We start from the raw sequence: 16,896 nt of genomic DNA on the forward strand, positions 1-16,896 counted from the left end.
TAAAACAGCAGCAGCACCGAATATGATCTTTCAGCGGCAGTGGGCAATTCATCGCCAAAAGTCTGGTGAAATAAGGATGTTTCAAGGTGTTGCCTACACGCTGCCAGGGGTAGACAATCTAGGTCATACACCATACATGGCACATGGCTTCCCCAAAAGAATCCTGGGAACTGTAGTTTACCCCTCACAGAACTACAATCCCCAGCACCCTTCACTCACTACAGTTTCCCAAGGATTCACTGGGGGAAAGCCAGGTGCTTTACATGTATGGTGTGGATGTGACTCTGATCTCAGCCAGGAGGGAGGAGTTCCATAAATGGGGAGTTGCCACAGAGAAGGCCCTGCACTGCCCTGCCCATCAGGGACACCATGAACAGAGCCTCCCCTGAAGATCTTAATGCGTGAGGCAGGAGATATCAGAGGAGATGCTCCTTCAAGAATGTGGGTCCCAGGTCATATAGGGCCTTGTAGAGCAGTATGAATGCCTTGTCCATCATCACCCAATCCTCCCAGTGTCCTAAATTCTTCTGCCCACTCTCTCACTCGCTCCCCGCCTTCTGGCCACCCCCCCTCTCCATTCTACTGCCTGGAGTGCTACTATGACAGACCTCCCAGGGGTATCAGTAGCTTTGGGAAATGAGGTCTGGTGGGCAGAACTTACTTCTTTCAGCATTCACTTGGCAAAACAACACCATCTTCTACAATAAATTAGCTGACCGGGCTAAGTTCAAGGTGCTGGTTTTGGTGTACAAAGCCAGATACAGCTTGGGACCAGGATACCTGAAAGACTGTCTTACCCCTTATATACCCAATCAGTCACTGTGTTCTGCAGGCACAGGAGGTCCGTTCTGCACAACATAGGAAATGGACCTTTAGTGTTGTGATACCTACCGTTTTGAATTCCCTCCCTTTAAATATTAGACAGGCGCCATCTCTGTTATCTTTTTGGTGCCTGCGGAAGACCTTCCTCTTTCAACAAGCCTTTTAAGTAGAGACATTATCCCAGCTATCTCCCCGGCTATGGTCTGAAGGCACATGAGGCCACCACCTTGCTGAAGCTCAGCAGGGTCAGGTCTGGTCAGTGCCTGGATGGGAGACCGCCTGGGAACCATATGGAAGCCGCCTTGGGTTTCTAGCATGAAAAGAAAGGCAGGGTATAAATGTAATAAATAAATAAATCTGCTTCTGTGCTGGAATTGTTTTTAAGATGTTTTTAAGATGTTTTGTAAATGTTTTTAGGGCGGGATATAAATTTAATAAATAATTAATAATAATAATAATAATCCCAGTGAATTCCATAAAATTATGTGATTTTTGAAGAAAGTGTATGTGGGGGGTGGATAGACAGACAGACAGACAGACAGATAGATGCTAGCAGCGATAGATAGATAGATAGATAGATAGATAGATAGATAGATAGATAGATAGATAGATAGATAGATAGATATTCTGAATACATGACTAATACAGGTTGTAGGATCCAGTTTTTCTTGACTTCAAAAGGCTCTGGCATGGTTTTAGTTGGGACTTTGGTTGGTTTGTTCCTCCTCCTTCACACACCCCACACATGGCCTTGCTATTTCAGTTCGTTAAAGCAAATCATTTACAGCTTTGCTTGTATCGATCCTGCCAAAGTGGAACAGAGAACAAGAGTCTCTTCTTCGAGCAAATTGCGCAGGCTGATCTGTGCAAATGAGCACAGACATCTTGTCCAGAGAACCAGGATTGGCTCCATGACACGTTAAAGACTAACCAGTCCATTGTTGGCTAGGGCTTTGATTTGCAAACGCCAGTTTCGACAGGTTCGTGAGGCCGAAAGAAGAGTCCAGGAATGGCTGTAGCTATTTTACCAACCGAAGTTGGTAAAAGGCACTCCTAGCCACTGAGGCCACCTGTGTCTAAAGTGACAGAGATAGATCTTGAAGCATCTCCACGCTACATAACAGTTACTTCCAAGTCACCACAACCTCATCCAGAACAAGCAACTGCTATCTCCCAGACATAGGAACCCCTCACCCACAGGACCCCATCTGGCCAGCATTTAAACTTGGTTTATTGGCCCTCATCCAGTCCACCACTGCACCCAGACACTGGTCCAGAACCTGCATGACCATTTCTGATTCAGCTGTTGCAGAGAAACAGAGGTGGGTGCCATCACCATGTGGACGCGGCTTTGTTCTAAATCTCCTTATGACTTCTCCCAATAGCTTCATATAGATGTTAAATAGCACTGCAGAGAAAATGATGCTGTGTGGCACCACATACCATAGATGCCAGGGGACTAAAGAGCATCCCCCCAATGCTACTCTGGAACTAATTCTCCACATAGGACTGGAACTACCATAAAACAGTGCCCCCGACAGCCATCCCACAGAGCTGGTCCAGGAGGAGACCATGGCTGATGGTATCAAAAGCCGAGGAGAGATCAAGCAGAAGAAGCAAGGTCCGCTCCCTTTGTCCCTCTCCCAAAAAAGGGCAACCAAGGTTGATTTGGTGTGGAAGCCAGCTCTGAACCCAGAGCAAAATGGATCTAGATAATCTGTTTCATCCAAGAGTGCCTGCAGCTGCTTTGCCACAGCCCTCTCAATGGCCTTCCCAAATTTATTTATTTATTTCCTGCCTTTCCTCCCAATAGGAGCCCAGGGTGGCAAACAAAAACACTAAAAACACTTTAAAACATCATAAAAACATACTTTAGAATCTATTAAAACAAAACATATTTAAAAACATTTTTTAAAAGTTTTAAAAACATCTTTTTTTAAAAAAAAAGTCTAAAAACATATTACAAAGCCATTCCAACACAGTCCAGGATAAGGTCTCTATATAAAAGGCTTGTTGAAAATGGAAGGTCTTCAGTAGTATATTAGCAATCGGTATTATTATTTATGTATTCTTTACAAAACAATTCAACAAAAAAGCATCCCTCACTGGGGAAGGAATCGGGAGGCACCACTGAAAAGGCCCTGTCTTGGCTCAAAGCCTACCGGGCATCCCCCAGCAGCAGCACCACCAAGAAGAACATATCTTCCACCAGACTGAGTGGCTGCAGCATTCCGGTAACCTAATTGAGCTATGTATGAAAGACACCCATCAGTGTCTGGGAAATGGAGCAGAGGTTTCCTGTCTCCACCGCCCCCTGCTAATCATGGGCTTTGCTGCCCATTACAGCAAGTCTCTTCCTTATGGCCAACCGGACAGAGCACCAGGAAGGAGGGACCAGTCAGTTTTGTCAACACAGTAACCACCCTTTGGTATAAGCAAAGTCCACGGAGGTGTGGTGTTGTCTGAAATCCAACATGTGTATATCAGTCATAAAGCTAATCTGCCAAGCAACACTTTCAGTGGGGAATGAGGCACCCTTGTGCTTGGATGTGAACTAATCTCACCATAAGACCTTGAACAGAGGAAGCTGCCTTATACTGAGTCAGACCATTGATCCATCTAGTTCAGTATTGTCTACACTGGCTGGCAGCAGCTGTCTAGGATTTCAGGCTTAAAGTCTCTCCCAGCGCTACCTGGAGAGCGTCTGCATTCAAAGCAGATGCTCTACCACTGAGCCATGGCTCTCCCCACAAAAATAAACTGCCCTTGCAAACATTGCACATCTATCTGGGTACACAAACATGTGCATTTAACGTTCAGGAAGGCAGAAACATCTGTGGAACAAACATGGAGGTTTCCACACATCCCTCCTGCAAAATATGCCATGTTTTGCCCTCACACTCGCTTAGGACATGGGGATAAGGTTATCTTTATTAAAATATAAAAACTTTGAGGAACTGCCAACCAAATTAACCACGTTCAGAAGTGTGGGAAAGTGAGGATCTTCACTAATTCTGGAGAGAAGCAAAGGGTGTGGAGGACATTACTCCCTCGTTGCTAGATGAACCTTGGCTTGAACGCAACATGAGCACCCGGGCCCTGCTGTCCAGCATTCACCCCAAATGCAGACATCAAGCCTAAAGAGCACCCCCCGTTTGCTAAGTCACTGGTAGATCCCTAAAGAGTACCCTTATCCCCATCATACTTTAGCATCCCTACTTCCTCACTTGCCTGGACTCCATGTCCCAAACAGGAACCAAGCCACACGGCTCCAAAAAGCCAATCTAATTCATCCCAGCAGTGTGAAGCAGTCAAAAACAGGAGGACTCTAAAGCCAATTAAGGAATCTCTCAAAAAAAACTTATTTAGCCCCTTCAACAGGGCATTAGCAAATCCCACTCTGCAGGGAGGGCACATCTAAAACACAAGGGGGAAGAGCTAGGAGGAGAAGCCAACTTATAAAGCCAGGTTCCTACCCCCTTCTGACTGGCCAGCTGACCAGCACATGGCTTTCCCCTCAACCTCTCCCTTGGGGAGACAACCTCCCTCATCTTTTCTGAGGAAGGGAGGGGTGGGGAAAATGCACTTCTGCTAGAGGCGCAGGAACAATATGGTCCTCCTGTTTAGTGTGAAAGACCTCCGGGTATCATGCAACTAATAAGTCTAATAAATAATAATAATTATTATTATTGATGTATATCAGATATACTAAGAGCTATCAGGCCCAATTCAGGGTGTTAGCACTAGCATATAAAGCCCTAAATGGGTTAGGACTCAAGTATCTAAAAGAGCCCCTTCCTCAGTGTCAATCATCTTGGACCCTACGAGCAGCAGGTGAGACCTTGTTGGTGTCGCCACTGGGGGCTGCCTAGTTGGTGTTGACCTGTAACAGGGCCTTTTCAGTGGTGGCTTCCCATTTGTGAAATGCCTTCCCCAGTGAGGTGTATCTGTCTCCCTCATTACTAATTTTCAGAAGGAATTCAAAAACATTCCTGTTTACCCAGGCATGTCATGGCTGAAGGAGACTGTTCCTGGCAACCAGGAGATCACTGGATGGAAGAATGTTTTTATCCTGTAACTGTTTTTAGATTGCTTTTTTGAGGGTTGGTGTTAAAATGTTGTGCTAATGTGTTGCTGCTCTAGGCAAATATGGGAAAGGTGAGATGATGATGATGATGATAATAATAATAATAATAATTACTACTACTACTACTACTACTACTACTACTAATAATAATAATAACAACTACTGTTGTTCTATTAGTTCCTGCTACACCATTCATGGATATACTTTTTAGGTGCATCTCATTTTATCTCATTGCAGGTTATTTTTGAAGGGATCCGTGGTAAAGGCATTGAAGGAGACATTGCCATTGATGACATATCAATTGTGGAAGGCGAATGCACGAAATCAGATTATGTAAACAATCGTAAGTGAGGGCTTCTTCTTCCTCTTTGATCCATCCTCATCTTCCCAGTAGTATCCCAGCCACAGTCTACTTGGAGTCTTGCACAAAATTGTAATCTAAATGTGAACCTTTGAGCTTCAGCCTAGCCACCAACACCTAGACTGTATCCATGCAAATGATCCAAGAGGATCTGGAAAAATAGATAAAATTACAATGACTGTGAAAATAAATGTGATAAAGACTATTATTTTACACACACCCCAAATTGAAAATGTATCAAGTAATATGACAGAACTAGAAAAGGACCTCAAATGCAAAGATGTATCACTGAACACTAAAGTCAGGATCATTCAGACCACGGTATTCCTGATCTCTATGTATGGATGTGAAAGTTGGGCAGTGAAAAAAGCGGATAAGAGAAAAATCAACTCATTTGAAATGTGGTGTTGGAGGAGAGCTTTGCGCATACCATGGACTGCAAAATAGACAAATAATTGGGTGTTAGAACAAATTAAACCAGAACTATCACTAGAAGCTAAAATGATGACACTGAGGTTATCATACTTTGGACATATCATGAGAAGTCATGATTCTCTAGAAAAGACAATAATGCTGAGAAAAACAGCAGGGAGTAGAAAAAGAGGAAGGCCAAACAAGAGATGGATTGATTCCATAAAGGAAGCCACAGACCTGAACTTACAAGATCTGAACAGGGTGGTTCACGACAGTTGCTATTGGAGGTCACTGTTTCTTAGGGTCGCCGTAAGTAGTAATCGACTTGAAGGCACATGACAACAGCAAGTATAATAAATGAGTCAAAACTGCAAGCAAAAATTAATGAATTAATTAATGAATTAATTAATTAATTAATACTTTTATCTGGGTTAGGGAAGAAAGCCAAGCTTAGAAAAAGGGATAGCAGTAAGCCATGACCAAAGAGAGAGCTGAGTGCTTACTCCAAATATAACCCAGTACTCAGGAGCAATTGCTATGGATTATGCCGTCATAGATCGATAAAGATATTTTTCCCCAGCTGAAGCAACAGGATCCAATACAGGCCTGGTGAGCTCGCTATGGATGCAAAGATGAATGGGGGGGGGAATCATCATGGCAGTTGGCTCCCATGTTTGGCTGCCATCTTGCTTTTGCAAATCACTACTCCAGAGAGCACTCTACTGGCATAAGGAATGTAATTTTAAAACCACAAACTTCATGCAAGATCAGAGGCCCCTTCAAGTAACTTCTTGCCAAATGTGGAATCCAACTTCAGAGCCACTTCAAATATTACCAGATATGAATTATTATCATTACAGCATTTATATCCTGCAGTCATTTGGAGAAGCCCCCCTGACAGTTATCTCATATTTGTTTAGGCTTTTAGCTCAGTGGCAGCAGCAGTTTGGAAGACTGCTCCTATTTAAATCAGACAGGAAGCTACAATCCTAATATTCCGTCACCTGCTGAAAACGTGTTTGTTTCACTAAGCATTTTGAAATAATTAATTTGATCTGGTGTTGTTCATTTGTTCTGTTTTATTATTTTGAAATACTATTTAATTTTTTTATTTAACAACATTTATATATTGCTACATAGTAACAAGAGCTCTATGTAGTTTCCAAGAAACATTAAAATTATCAATAAAAACACTTAAAAACAGATAATTGAAATATTAACGTATTTAAAAGACAATTAAAATCAGCAGTATACTGGGTAGCTTTGCCTAAACAGAAATGTTTTAAGCAGGTGCTGAATAGAATACAGCAAAGGCACCTGCCTGATGTCAATAGGCAGGGAGTTCCAAAGTGTAGGTGCTGCTACATTAAAAGAACGATTCCTTACAGAGCGGAATGAGTGTTATGTGGCATCTGCAAAAGGGTCAATTCCACAGATCAAAGCAGATTTTTTAAATTTTATAATGATTTTATTGGGCACTTTTTATTTTTTGTGAATTGGCAGTTTATAAATATTTTAAAAAGCTTGAGGTGGCATTCATAACTCTTCCCTTCTACACTTTATCCTCACAACAACCCTGTGAGATAGGTTAGGCTAAGAGATGGTGACTAGCCAAAAGTCACCCAGTGAATTTCATGGCTGAATGGAGATTTGAACCCTGATCTCCCAGTCCAACACTCTAACCACTACACCACACTGGCTCTCAGTGTGGTTACTACTAGTCTCACTATTAATGATTCGCATGGTCTGTGACTTGGAAATTCTTGACCTTATCAAAACATACTCTTAGAAGAGACCCAAATGCAATCTAGACTGACCTCCTGAGGTGGACCAGGGCCCTCTACCAGCTAGACCACTGCATGCTCCCTTAAGAGGAAAGGTTACAATATTGGGGGTTTTGCGGGCTCCTGTTGGCTTTTCTCCACGCCTAAATGCTTCATGAAAGGGTTTTGGGGGATGTTGCAGCTGGCGAGGGAAGGGCCTATCCTCCCTGTGGATTGTGACACACAAACGCACACACAGCCTACTGAAAATTGTCCTGTGCGCCTAGTGAGAGCCAGATGGGCCTCCTTTGGCCTGATCCAGCCGGGCTCTTCTGATGCTCGTAATGCTTTTTTCAAGTCTGGGTCCCTGGGGGATGGGAAGAGTGAGAATAACTCTGTGTGGGTTCCTTGTGTGGGTTTGCACATGTGTATGCACACCTGGTGTGTGTTCTGTGCAGGAATGTGTGAGTGAGTGGTGTCCATGTGTGTTTGTGTCACATCTCTGACTGCACCTGCTTTGCCCATGCAGCCCCTGGGGATGTTGAAGGAATGTGGCCCTTGGGCTACAGTAGCTTCACCACTCCTGGTCAGGGCCGGATTATCCATTAGGCTTAGTAGGCTGAAGCTGGAGCTCTTGGGGGCCCCTGCACAAGCTAAAAAAAAATATTGCGGGACAAGAGCTTCCAAACCGCCTGCCATCCCCCCGCTTCACTTACCTTTTTCTCCGCTGTTTTTTGTGGTTTGCCATCAATCAAGATGGCGGGAGCCCCTTAGGGAAACCTCAACCGCCATCTTGATTGATGGCAAACCTGCTAAAAAAAAAGCGGAAAGGTAGGGAGAAGGGCCCCCCAAACACCAATCAGCCTAGGGGCCCTCCTCAGCTTAATCCGGCCCTGCTCCTGGTTCAGAGCAGGTAAGTACAGGCAAAGATTCACAAGAAGACTGGGAAAGTAGGAAAGAGAAAGGCGGCAGGAGGCAGGAATCAGGACCATAGCGAGTTGTCTTGGAACAAGTCAGATTCATGGTCCATCTAGCTCAGTAGAGTCTGCACTGACTGGCAGTGGCCCTCTTCCAGCTCTGTCTGCAGATGCCATTGGGGTTTGAACCTTGGACCTTCTGCAAGCAAAGCAGATGCTCTGCCACAGCTACGGCCCTTCCCCACAAAAGAGTAGAACAATAGTGTAGTGTCCCAACCAATGATTGGTCAATTACCTGGTTTGGAGTCGTATTCCCTCTGAAATGGCAGGTGGGTAGTCTGGGGCTGCTCCTGGATCCATCTTTGTCACTAGAGGCCCAGGTGACCTCCGTGGCTAGGAGTGCCTTTTACAAGCTTTGGCTGGTAAGACAGCTGCGGCCGTTTCTGGACCAGGATAGCCTGACCACTGTTGTCCATGCACTGGTAACCTCCTGGCTGGATTACTGTAGTGCACTCTATGTGGGGCTGCCATTGAGGTTGGTCCAGAAGCTGCAGCTGGTGCAAAATGCGGTGGCAAGACTGCTCACAGAGGCAGGGTATCACAAACATGTAACCCCACTGCTGAAAGAATTGCACTGGCTGCCCATTTGCTACCGGGCCAAATTCAAGGTTCTAGTTTTGGTGTTCAAAGCCCAATACAGCTTGGGACCAGAATACCTGAAAGACCGTCTTACCCCTTACATACCCAGGGCCTCCAGCAGATCCCATCTTATCAGGAGATCCGTTCCGCACAACATAGAAAGTGGACCTTTAGTGTAGTGGCACCTGTCCTTTGGAATTCCCTCCCCTTAAATATTAGACAGGCGCCATCTCTGCTGCAGTATCTTTTCATTACCTACTGAAAACTTTCCTCTTTCAACATGCCTTTTAAGAAGAGACCTTATCGCAGTCTGCGTCTGTGTTGGAATTTCTTTTTAAGATGTTTCTAAAGCATTTTTAAAATGATGTTTTTAAAGATGTTTTGTTTTTAAGATTTTTAAAGTGCTTTTAGTGTTTTTGTTTACCACCCTGGGCTCCTTCTGGAAGGAAGGTCCGCAGATTCTGTTGGACTACAACTCCCATCAGCCGCAGCCAGGATGGCCAATGGTCAGGAATGATGGCAGTTGTAGTCCAGCAATATCTGGGGACCCAGAGGTTGAGAAAGGCTGGTGTAGTGAGTAGTAGTGTAGTGGCAAATTCAGAAGTGCAGGGTGCCTTCACAATAGTCACAGCCACGTACCTCGCAGCCATGCCCCCTTGTAAGATTATAGAATAATCTGGGCAGACTTTAATTCTGGTCATTTGACTGTCCTTTCTCACTGTCAGAGATATTGCTTGAATTACTGCATTCAGTATCTACATGTTTATCTTCTGCTGCTACTAAACTGCTTGATGATGTAGATGGGATGCTCTCGTCAGAATTCACTATCTCTTCTGCAGTTATAGTATTCTCACTCTCCACAGCTTGGCTTTTTGAAATAGGAACTAATAGGCACTCTTTTGTCTCTGATTGGCTCCAATCAGCAGGAAAAGACAAGGAAGCAAGTTAGAAAACTCTCCTCAGTGGCTAACACACTCCCCTTTCATGCTGATTGGCTTGTAGGATGCTGGAGACATAAGGGCCCTGCTGGGATCTGCTTCCCCAAAAAGTAAGAAATCTAAGACACCCCCCCAAATCCCAGACAACTACACCCTTGGGAGTGAGTAGCAGAAGCAGCAACTCAAGTTGAGCTTTGAGTTGTCATACAGGCAAACCCTTAATGACAGCTTTATGTGATGGTCAGCCAATCCTGGCGACACTTACTGACAACCAATCTAGACTAAGAACGCTGTGTCTGGAGGACTCGGTCCTGCAAGAGTAAAATATCTGAACTCCCCTGTGGCCTCCAAGTCCAGAAAGCCCCAATTTGAGTCAACACCACAGGAAGCCATTAGGAACAAGGTGGTTAAGTTGTGTCTGAGCTGGCACCAGTTCAGACTGTGGGTAAAACTCCCAGCACACAGTTAAGTAGCATCTCAGGGAAAGAGACTCCCAGTTGACCTTCTCGCTGACATGCATTACATTCATTTTCAATATGGAAGGACCATCTGCTGCAGTCTGAAGTGGCACAGCCCAGACACAGGTTGACTACTTCATTGGAAAGGGCTAGGTCGGCATATCCTTAGTGTTTTTGATCAAGCTGTTAGAGATGCGGGATAAATTTGGCTTAGTTCACTTTGCACTTTAATGCAAACCTACTTATCCCACACTTCCCAAAACAATATGTGGACTGAAACCCAGCTAGCCTTTGGAATTCACACTTCTCCAGACTTTCCGGTGCAGTTCTCCAACCAAAAAAATGAGTATGAAAATGCATAAATTAGGGGACAGTGTGGATAGAAATGCATTTATTTGTGAAAATAACATACAAAATTTTTTGGGGGGGGGAAATCCCTGCCAAAGTGTGTACATTAGGCAAAATTCCATACAAAAAACCATGCATCCTGGGAGAGGCATTCACTAGAATGTTGGCAAATTGTTGGGAGGGAAAATTGCAAATGTGTGGAAATGTGGCAAATGAAATATGAGAGTGGAAAAAGGAAAAATGGAGATAAACCACAATGGACAGATCCTGCCACCCAGAGGAGACGGTTGGCTGTGATATCAGCGAGGCAGTGAATCCGCTCCGGGTTTCAGTCTGAACTTTCAAGGAACTGTCCAAGGAGGTTTCACACCTCCTTGAAAGTTCAACTGCAACCCAGGGCGGATTCACTGCCTCACTGATATCGGAGCCATCAGCTGCCATTTCTCCCATCTCTGCAAGCTGTACAATCATCAGAGGCCCATCTAATTCAAAAGGGTTGCTAACTCTCTTTTCCCTTTCCCTTTAGCTATACCTTCGGGCACAGTCAGGACACTTCTGCATATACAGATTTTCCCAGTTTTCCTTCTCATGTCTGTCTTAAGTCATCAGAGGTGACCTTATTCTGGCAGAGGCTACAACACGCGCGCGCTGGCATGAAGAAAAGAGAACATTTTTAAAAGAAACAAAAACTACCAAAGATTCCTCCACTGACTGACTCAAATACGATTTTTTTTTAAAGAAGAAGAATCAAAACGTAAAATTTATATATATAAAAAGGAAGCATTGGGAGTTCATAAAAAAGGAAAGAAATGAACAAACAAATGGGATTGAGGGCACATAATAATTTGCCATGGACCACAGAACGGAAGGAAAGAGACAGAGCGCGAGAAACCTTCAGGTGCTTTTGTGGTTAATTAAGAGAGGAACAAATGAAACAAGAGGGGAACACACACACACACACACACACACACAAGAGACGGCATCCATGGGAAGAACTCTGTCAAAAGAGCTATAGAATTCCTTGTCAAAGCACAAAGTCATGGCTTGTTTTGTTTCAAATGAATAGTTTGCCTGTTGCCATGGAATCCCTAATGGCCTGCCAAAAGAGAGATTTAATAAAGAGAGAGAGAGAGAGAGAGAAAGGAGGAAAGAAAATATCCCTACACCTCACAGCAAAACAGGGTAGAAGGTGAGCCTGCGTTTCTTTTCCCCCTTCCGCACAGACGAGGTTTCTCCCCATCGAGTTCAAGGCAGTCACTGCAGGCCCTTTGCCTGCCTCTTGTTGCTGCCTTGGGGAGGAAGCGGCCAGAGGCACTGGAGCTATCGAGGAGATCCTTGTTTCAGTTCCTGGTGGCAATGCAAGATAACTGTATGCGGTCTCCGCTTTGCATGCGTGACGGCACTCCAGGACGTGCGCACAACAGCAATGACAACACTGACTTGTCCAGAGTTTGCTTGCGGCCACTTGAACACACCGAGACCCTCCCTGTCCTTCCCCCTCGTCTCCCACTCCACCCACATCCCAAACCCGACTGAAATCATCTGTTCGAACCAAGTGACGAAACCAAACTACCATCTTTTTTCTAAAATGCCATGGAAATCAAGTGCCTTCAATGATAACAAGCCTGAGAAAATGAGGTGGGGCGGGGAAATCGCAAACGTTCCAGCAGAGAGAAGCTTGCAGGTTCGGGTGATGTTTGCAAAAGAAACAAACAAAAAACAGTCATTTTCTAAAGCAAACTACAGAGCAAAAACTGCCGGCTGAGAGAGAAATAAAAAAAACAGCAGCTACATCTGGAGATGGATTGACTTGAATTGCAGTATAAAGCCCTTCTCAGATTGAAGCCTTTCCTCGCTGAACCTTCCCAACAGCCACAGCCTTTCCATGTATTGTCTATGTGGAATTGGCTTCCATTTGATCTTGGGAAATGGGAGCAGCCCTTGCTTTTCAGGTTACCAAGTGGGTCGGCTGGAACCAGAAGGGCTGATAGGATAGTACTTAGCAAAGGAGGCGATGGTGAAATTCACAGACACACACACACACACACACAGGATTTTTCTTACACTAACCTCCATGCAAAATAAGATTGGTCCTTACTTTAGTGAGCCAAGAAAGCAGAGGAGGTTAACAGTGCAGACAGAAAAAGAAAAGAAACAAGACTTTACGGCAAAATGCAGGCCGGCCGACCTGGTTTCATGTCCAAACACGGAGAAGATAAGGCCTCTGCCCTTTCATCAGACTCTGTGCAAATTGTGAAATATTATTTTATTATTTTAGCAAAATTTAAAAAAACCACTTTTACAAAAAAATAAAATCTGTAAAAATTATTTTCAGCTACCTGGCTCCATCCCATACCTATAATCAGCCAGTTTTCCAATACACTGTAAATTTCCCCTTCTATGAGTCAGTAATGAGAATTTGAAGATCTTTTTCCTTAAATTATCTCCACTTTTGACTTCATTAAAAAAAGAGTTTTGCCTAAGCAAGAGTTATTATAATTATTATGATTATTATATGTTCTTTCAATACCCTAGGATGAAAAGAAGGGGGGGACTTATATGCAAATAATTCGGAAATTCAAAGGAGGAAAAAAGTATAACATTTGAAAACAGTAATATTTAAAAAAGCACAAAGATGCAGATAAAAAGTGGCGAGGCTTGATTTTTTAAAAACAAAATTATGTAGAAAAAACGTTTGTGCTGATGATTCAGTCATTCAACTGAAAGATATAATTTTACAACTATGTTCAATAAACCTTATTTCCAGGTAAGGCATGGTAAGTGGTGTTTGTGTTTGTTGAACACTCCAGACACCCGAAGGTAGCTAGTTGCTTTTTCTTTTCCAATGGATCATGTGCTGTTTCTGTTATCATTATTGCTATTATTATCATCAATATTACACACCAAAGCTGCAGAGCATATTCAAAATTCAGACATGCAGATTACGTTATAAACTCAGAATATAAAGCCACGGTTTAGCAAGCCAGTGATTAACAGTACAAATTCATCTTCCCAAATATCCACCAAATACCCATGCTTAAAATTCTTCTGTTGCTCTTGGACCCAAATACCACCCAAGACCGACACAAAGACTTTTCTTCTACTTAGCAAGAAGCTGAACCTTCTACTAAGAGATCTGACATAAGCAGTTTGATTCAGGATTCACTTAAGAGGAAATGTCACACTTTACCAAATGAAGCAATCAGCTTTGACTGCTTCCTCTTATAATATGTCTCAAGAAAAAGATCAGATAATAATTGGAGAGAGTTACATATGCTTTGGTGAGATTTCCCCCAGATCATTTGCTGTATTATTTTTTAAAAAACAATTCTATACTTGACCAGTATATCATGACACTGACATTTATCTCAGCCAGACTTTCAAGTTTTGAACTGAAAAACAGACTCAGCTGTAACATGTTCTTCATTCAGTAAAAGGAAACAGTTTAACTTTGCACCTTCAGGTGCTTCATGGGTAGGGAGGGAACACATTGTTCCTCCTAATTTTGTTATCTAACTCCACCACTTTTTTCATTGCTTTTCTTTGGTATGCTTTTGTCATAATTTGTAATTAGTCTGCAAGGATTTTTCTATTCAAAATTTATTCATCCTGCATAATTCTCAAGCGAACCTCAGATGCCCTCCAGCTTTTCCCAAGAAAGCTCAGAATAACCAAGTTTCTGGGACTTTGCACCCAACCTTTCCCGACACTACACACTAGGATTGCCAGGCTCAGGGCCTGAGACTGATCCTGTATCTTTAGGAGAAGAGCAAGTCAGCCAAGTGCAGGTGTTCTTGCAACCCTGTAATGAGAAAAACCACAAGGTGGAATTCTCCCTTCCCCCTGCACAAGATACAGAAGACCTCTCGGAGGCCTGGCCTGGCCTCCAAGAGGTCTTCTGTTTCTTTAAAAGTTGTGCAGGGGGAAGAGAGAATTCCACCTTGTGGTTTTTCCCATTACATTGTTGCAAGAACACCTGCACTTGGCTGACTTGCTCTTCTCCTAAAGATACAGGATCAGTCTCAGGCCCTGAGCCTGGCAACCCTACTGCACACACACTGCTTTCCAAGCAAACTTATCCATACCAATGGGAGGGCCTGCCAAGTGGGAAGGGAGCACTGCAAACAGGAGAGGTCTTGCTTCATGCAATGGGCATGTTAACTAGTGGTCCCACATTGTCCTCTGGATGAGGCCAGGTATCTGGGTTCCAGGCTCCTTCTCAGGGTCTCCAATGGAAGGAGGAAACTCTCTGGTTGAGGGGCTACAGAAGTCTTCCCCAACCTGGTGTCCTCCAGATGTTTTGAAGTACAGGTCCTATGAGCCTCAGTCAGCAGGGCCACCAGTCTGGGGAAGGCTGGGCCAGAGCAAAGGTGAGCAACTATTTTCTCCTTGGCTTGAAATCTGTCGTTGTTTGCTCCAGAAACATAGACCGGGAGCAGCTGTCCTAGTCCAGTGGAGACTGGTGGCTCTGATGCCCATAGAGCAGTGAATCCGCTCCAGGTTTTAATCTGAACTTTCAGTGAGCTCACCAAGGTGCTGAATATTCAGACTAAAACCTGGAGCAGATTCACTGCCCCACTGACATCAGAGTCACCAGTCTTCATTGTCATTAAGAAAAAACTGATTGATAAGATCAAAACAGTGGTGACCTGGATGGGCGAGACTGCGTCATCTTCCAATTTGTGATACTGTTCAATCCATTCAGGGGACACTTATCAGATTAACAACACTTTCTTTAAACACAAAACATGTCTTTGGGAATGTGCCCCATCCATGACTAATTGCTAAGTATGACTAATTACATTTGGTTAAAACTGGATTGGCACCATATTTATTATACAGCCACGGGAGTGGCTATATACTACAGCCAGCGTGGATTTTTCGCATTCCGCCATGTTAAATTGAAAATACTCCCCATGCCATTCTGCTGCTTCCCATAAACACATTTCAAAATAAAACCTTACAAAACATATAGTCCTGAACTCAGAAATGCTTACTTAACAACCCTCTAAGTTTTCATGGTGATACACAAAACGCTCAGAGAGAATCCAACAGTGTTGGATGGTTAAGCACAGGAAGAAATCAAGAATATTACTAGAAGCCAACATGGCTTTATCAAGAACAAACCCTGCCAGACTAATCTTACCTTGTTTTTTGATTGGGTAACCTCCCTGGTAGACTGTGGGAATGCTGTGGACATAATATATCTTGACTTCAGCAAAGCTTTTGACAAAGTGCCCCATGATATTCTGATGAACACGCTAGCTGAATGTGGGATGGATGGATCTACAGTTGGCTATAGAATCATACTCAAAGAATTTCTGAGTTCAGGACTATAAGTTTTGTCTATTATTATCCATTTTTATCTAAGGAGCCACAGGCTCAAAGTATGCTTATTAATGGTTCCTTCTCAAACTGGGGGAAGGTAGCAAGTGGGGTACAGAAGGGCTCAGATCTGGGCCCAGTGCTCTTCAACATTTTTATTAATGGATGAGGAGGTACAGGGAATGCTTATCAAATTTCCAGATGATACAAAATCAGGAGGGACAGCTAATATCTTGGAAGACAGAAACAAAATTCTAAATGATCCTGAAAGGCTGGTGCATTTGGCTGAAAACAACAGAATGAAACTTATCAGGGATAAGTGTAAGTTCTACATCTAGGAAAAAAGAGACCAAATGTACAGTTATAAGATGGGGGATACATGGCTCAGCAATACTACATGCGAGAAGGATCTTGGAATTGTTGTTGATCACAAGCTGAATATGAGCCAACAGTGCGATCTGGCTGCAAGAAAGGCAAATGCTATATTAGGCTGCATTAAGAGAAGTATAGTTTCCAAATCACGTGAAGTATTGGCAGAATACAGAATAATGGGCTCAAGTTTCAGGAAGCCAGATTTCAGCTGAACATCAGGAAAACCTCTTAACTGTTAGAGTAGTGTGACAATGGAACCAATTACCTAGGGAGGTGGGCTCTCCAATACTGGAGGCTTTCAAGAGGCAGCTGGACAGCCACTTGTCAGGTATGCTTTAATTTGGATTCCTGCATTGAGCAGGGGGTTGGACTGGATGGCCTTATAGGCCCCTTCCACCTCTATGATTCTATGTTAGAAGATGGGGAGGTGCCCATTCTGACCTTGGGAGGGG

General features: G+C 43.6%; 1 protein-coding gene across 5 annotated transcripts in view; it reads left to right on the forward strand.

Annotated features, from left to right (window-relative positions):
* MDGA2 (MAM domain containing glycosylphosphatidylinositol anchor 2) overlaps positions 1-13,403 on the forward strand; it is a 588,493-nt gene extending 575,090 nt beyond the window's left edge. For all 5 annotated transcript variants that reach the window (XM_061612635.1, XM_061612637.1, XM_061612638.1 and 2 more), the window contains 2 exons: positions 5,147-5,252; positions 11,274-13,403. In XM_061612635.1, the coding sequence (XP_061468619.1) occupies positions 5,147-5,252; positions 11,274-11,362 (195 nt within the window). In that variant the 3' untranslated portion in view covers positions 11,363-13,403. The remainder of the gene's footprint in view (positions 1-5,146; positions 5,253-11,273) is intronic.
* The last annotated feature ends 3,493 nt before the right edge of the window (positions 13,404-16,896 follow it).

Source organism: Rhineura floridana, chromosome 2 (genome assembly GCF_030035675.1).
Source record: "Rhineura floridana isolate rRhiFlo1 chromosome 2, rRhiFlo1.hap2, whole genome shotgun sequence".
Lineage (NCBI taxonomy): Eukaryota > Metazoa > Chordata > Lepidosauria > Squamata > Rhineuridae > Rhineura > Rhineura floridana.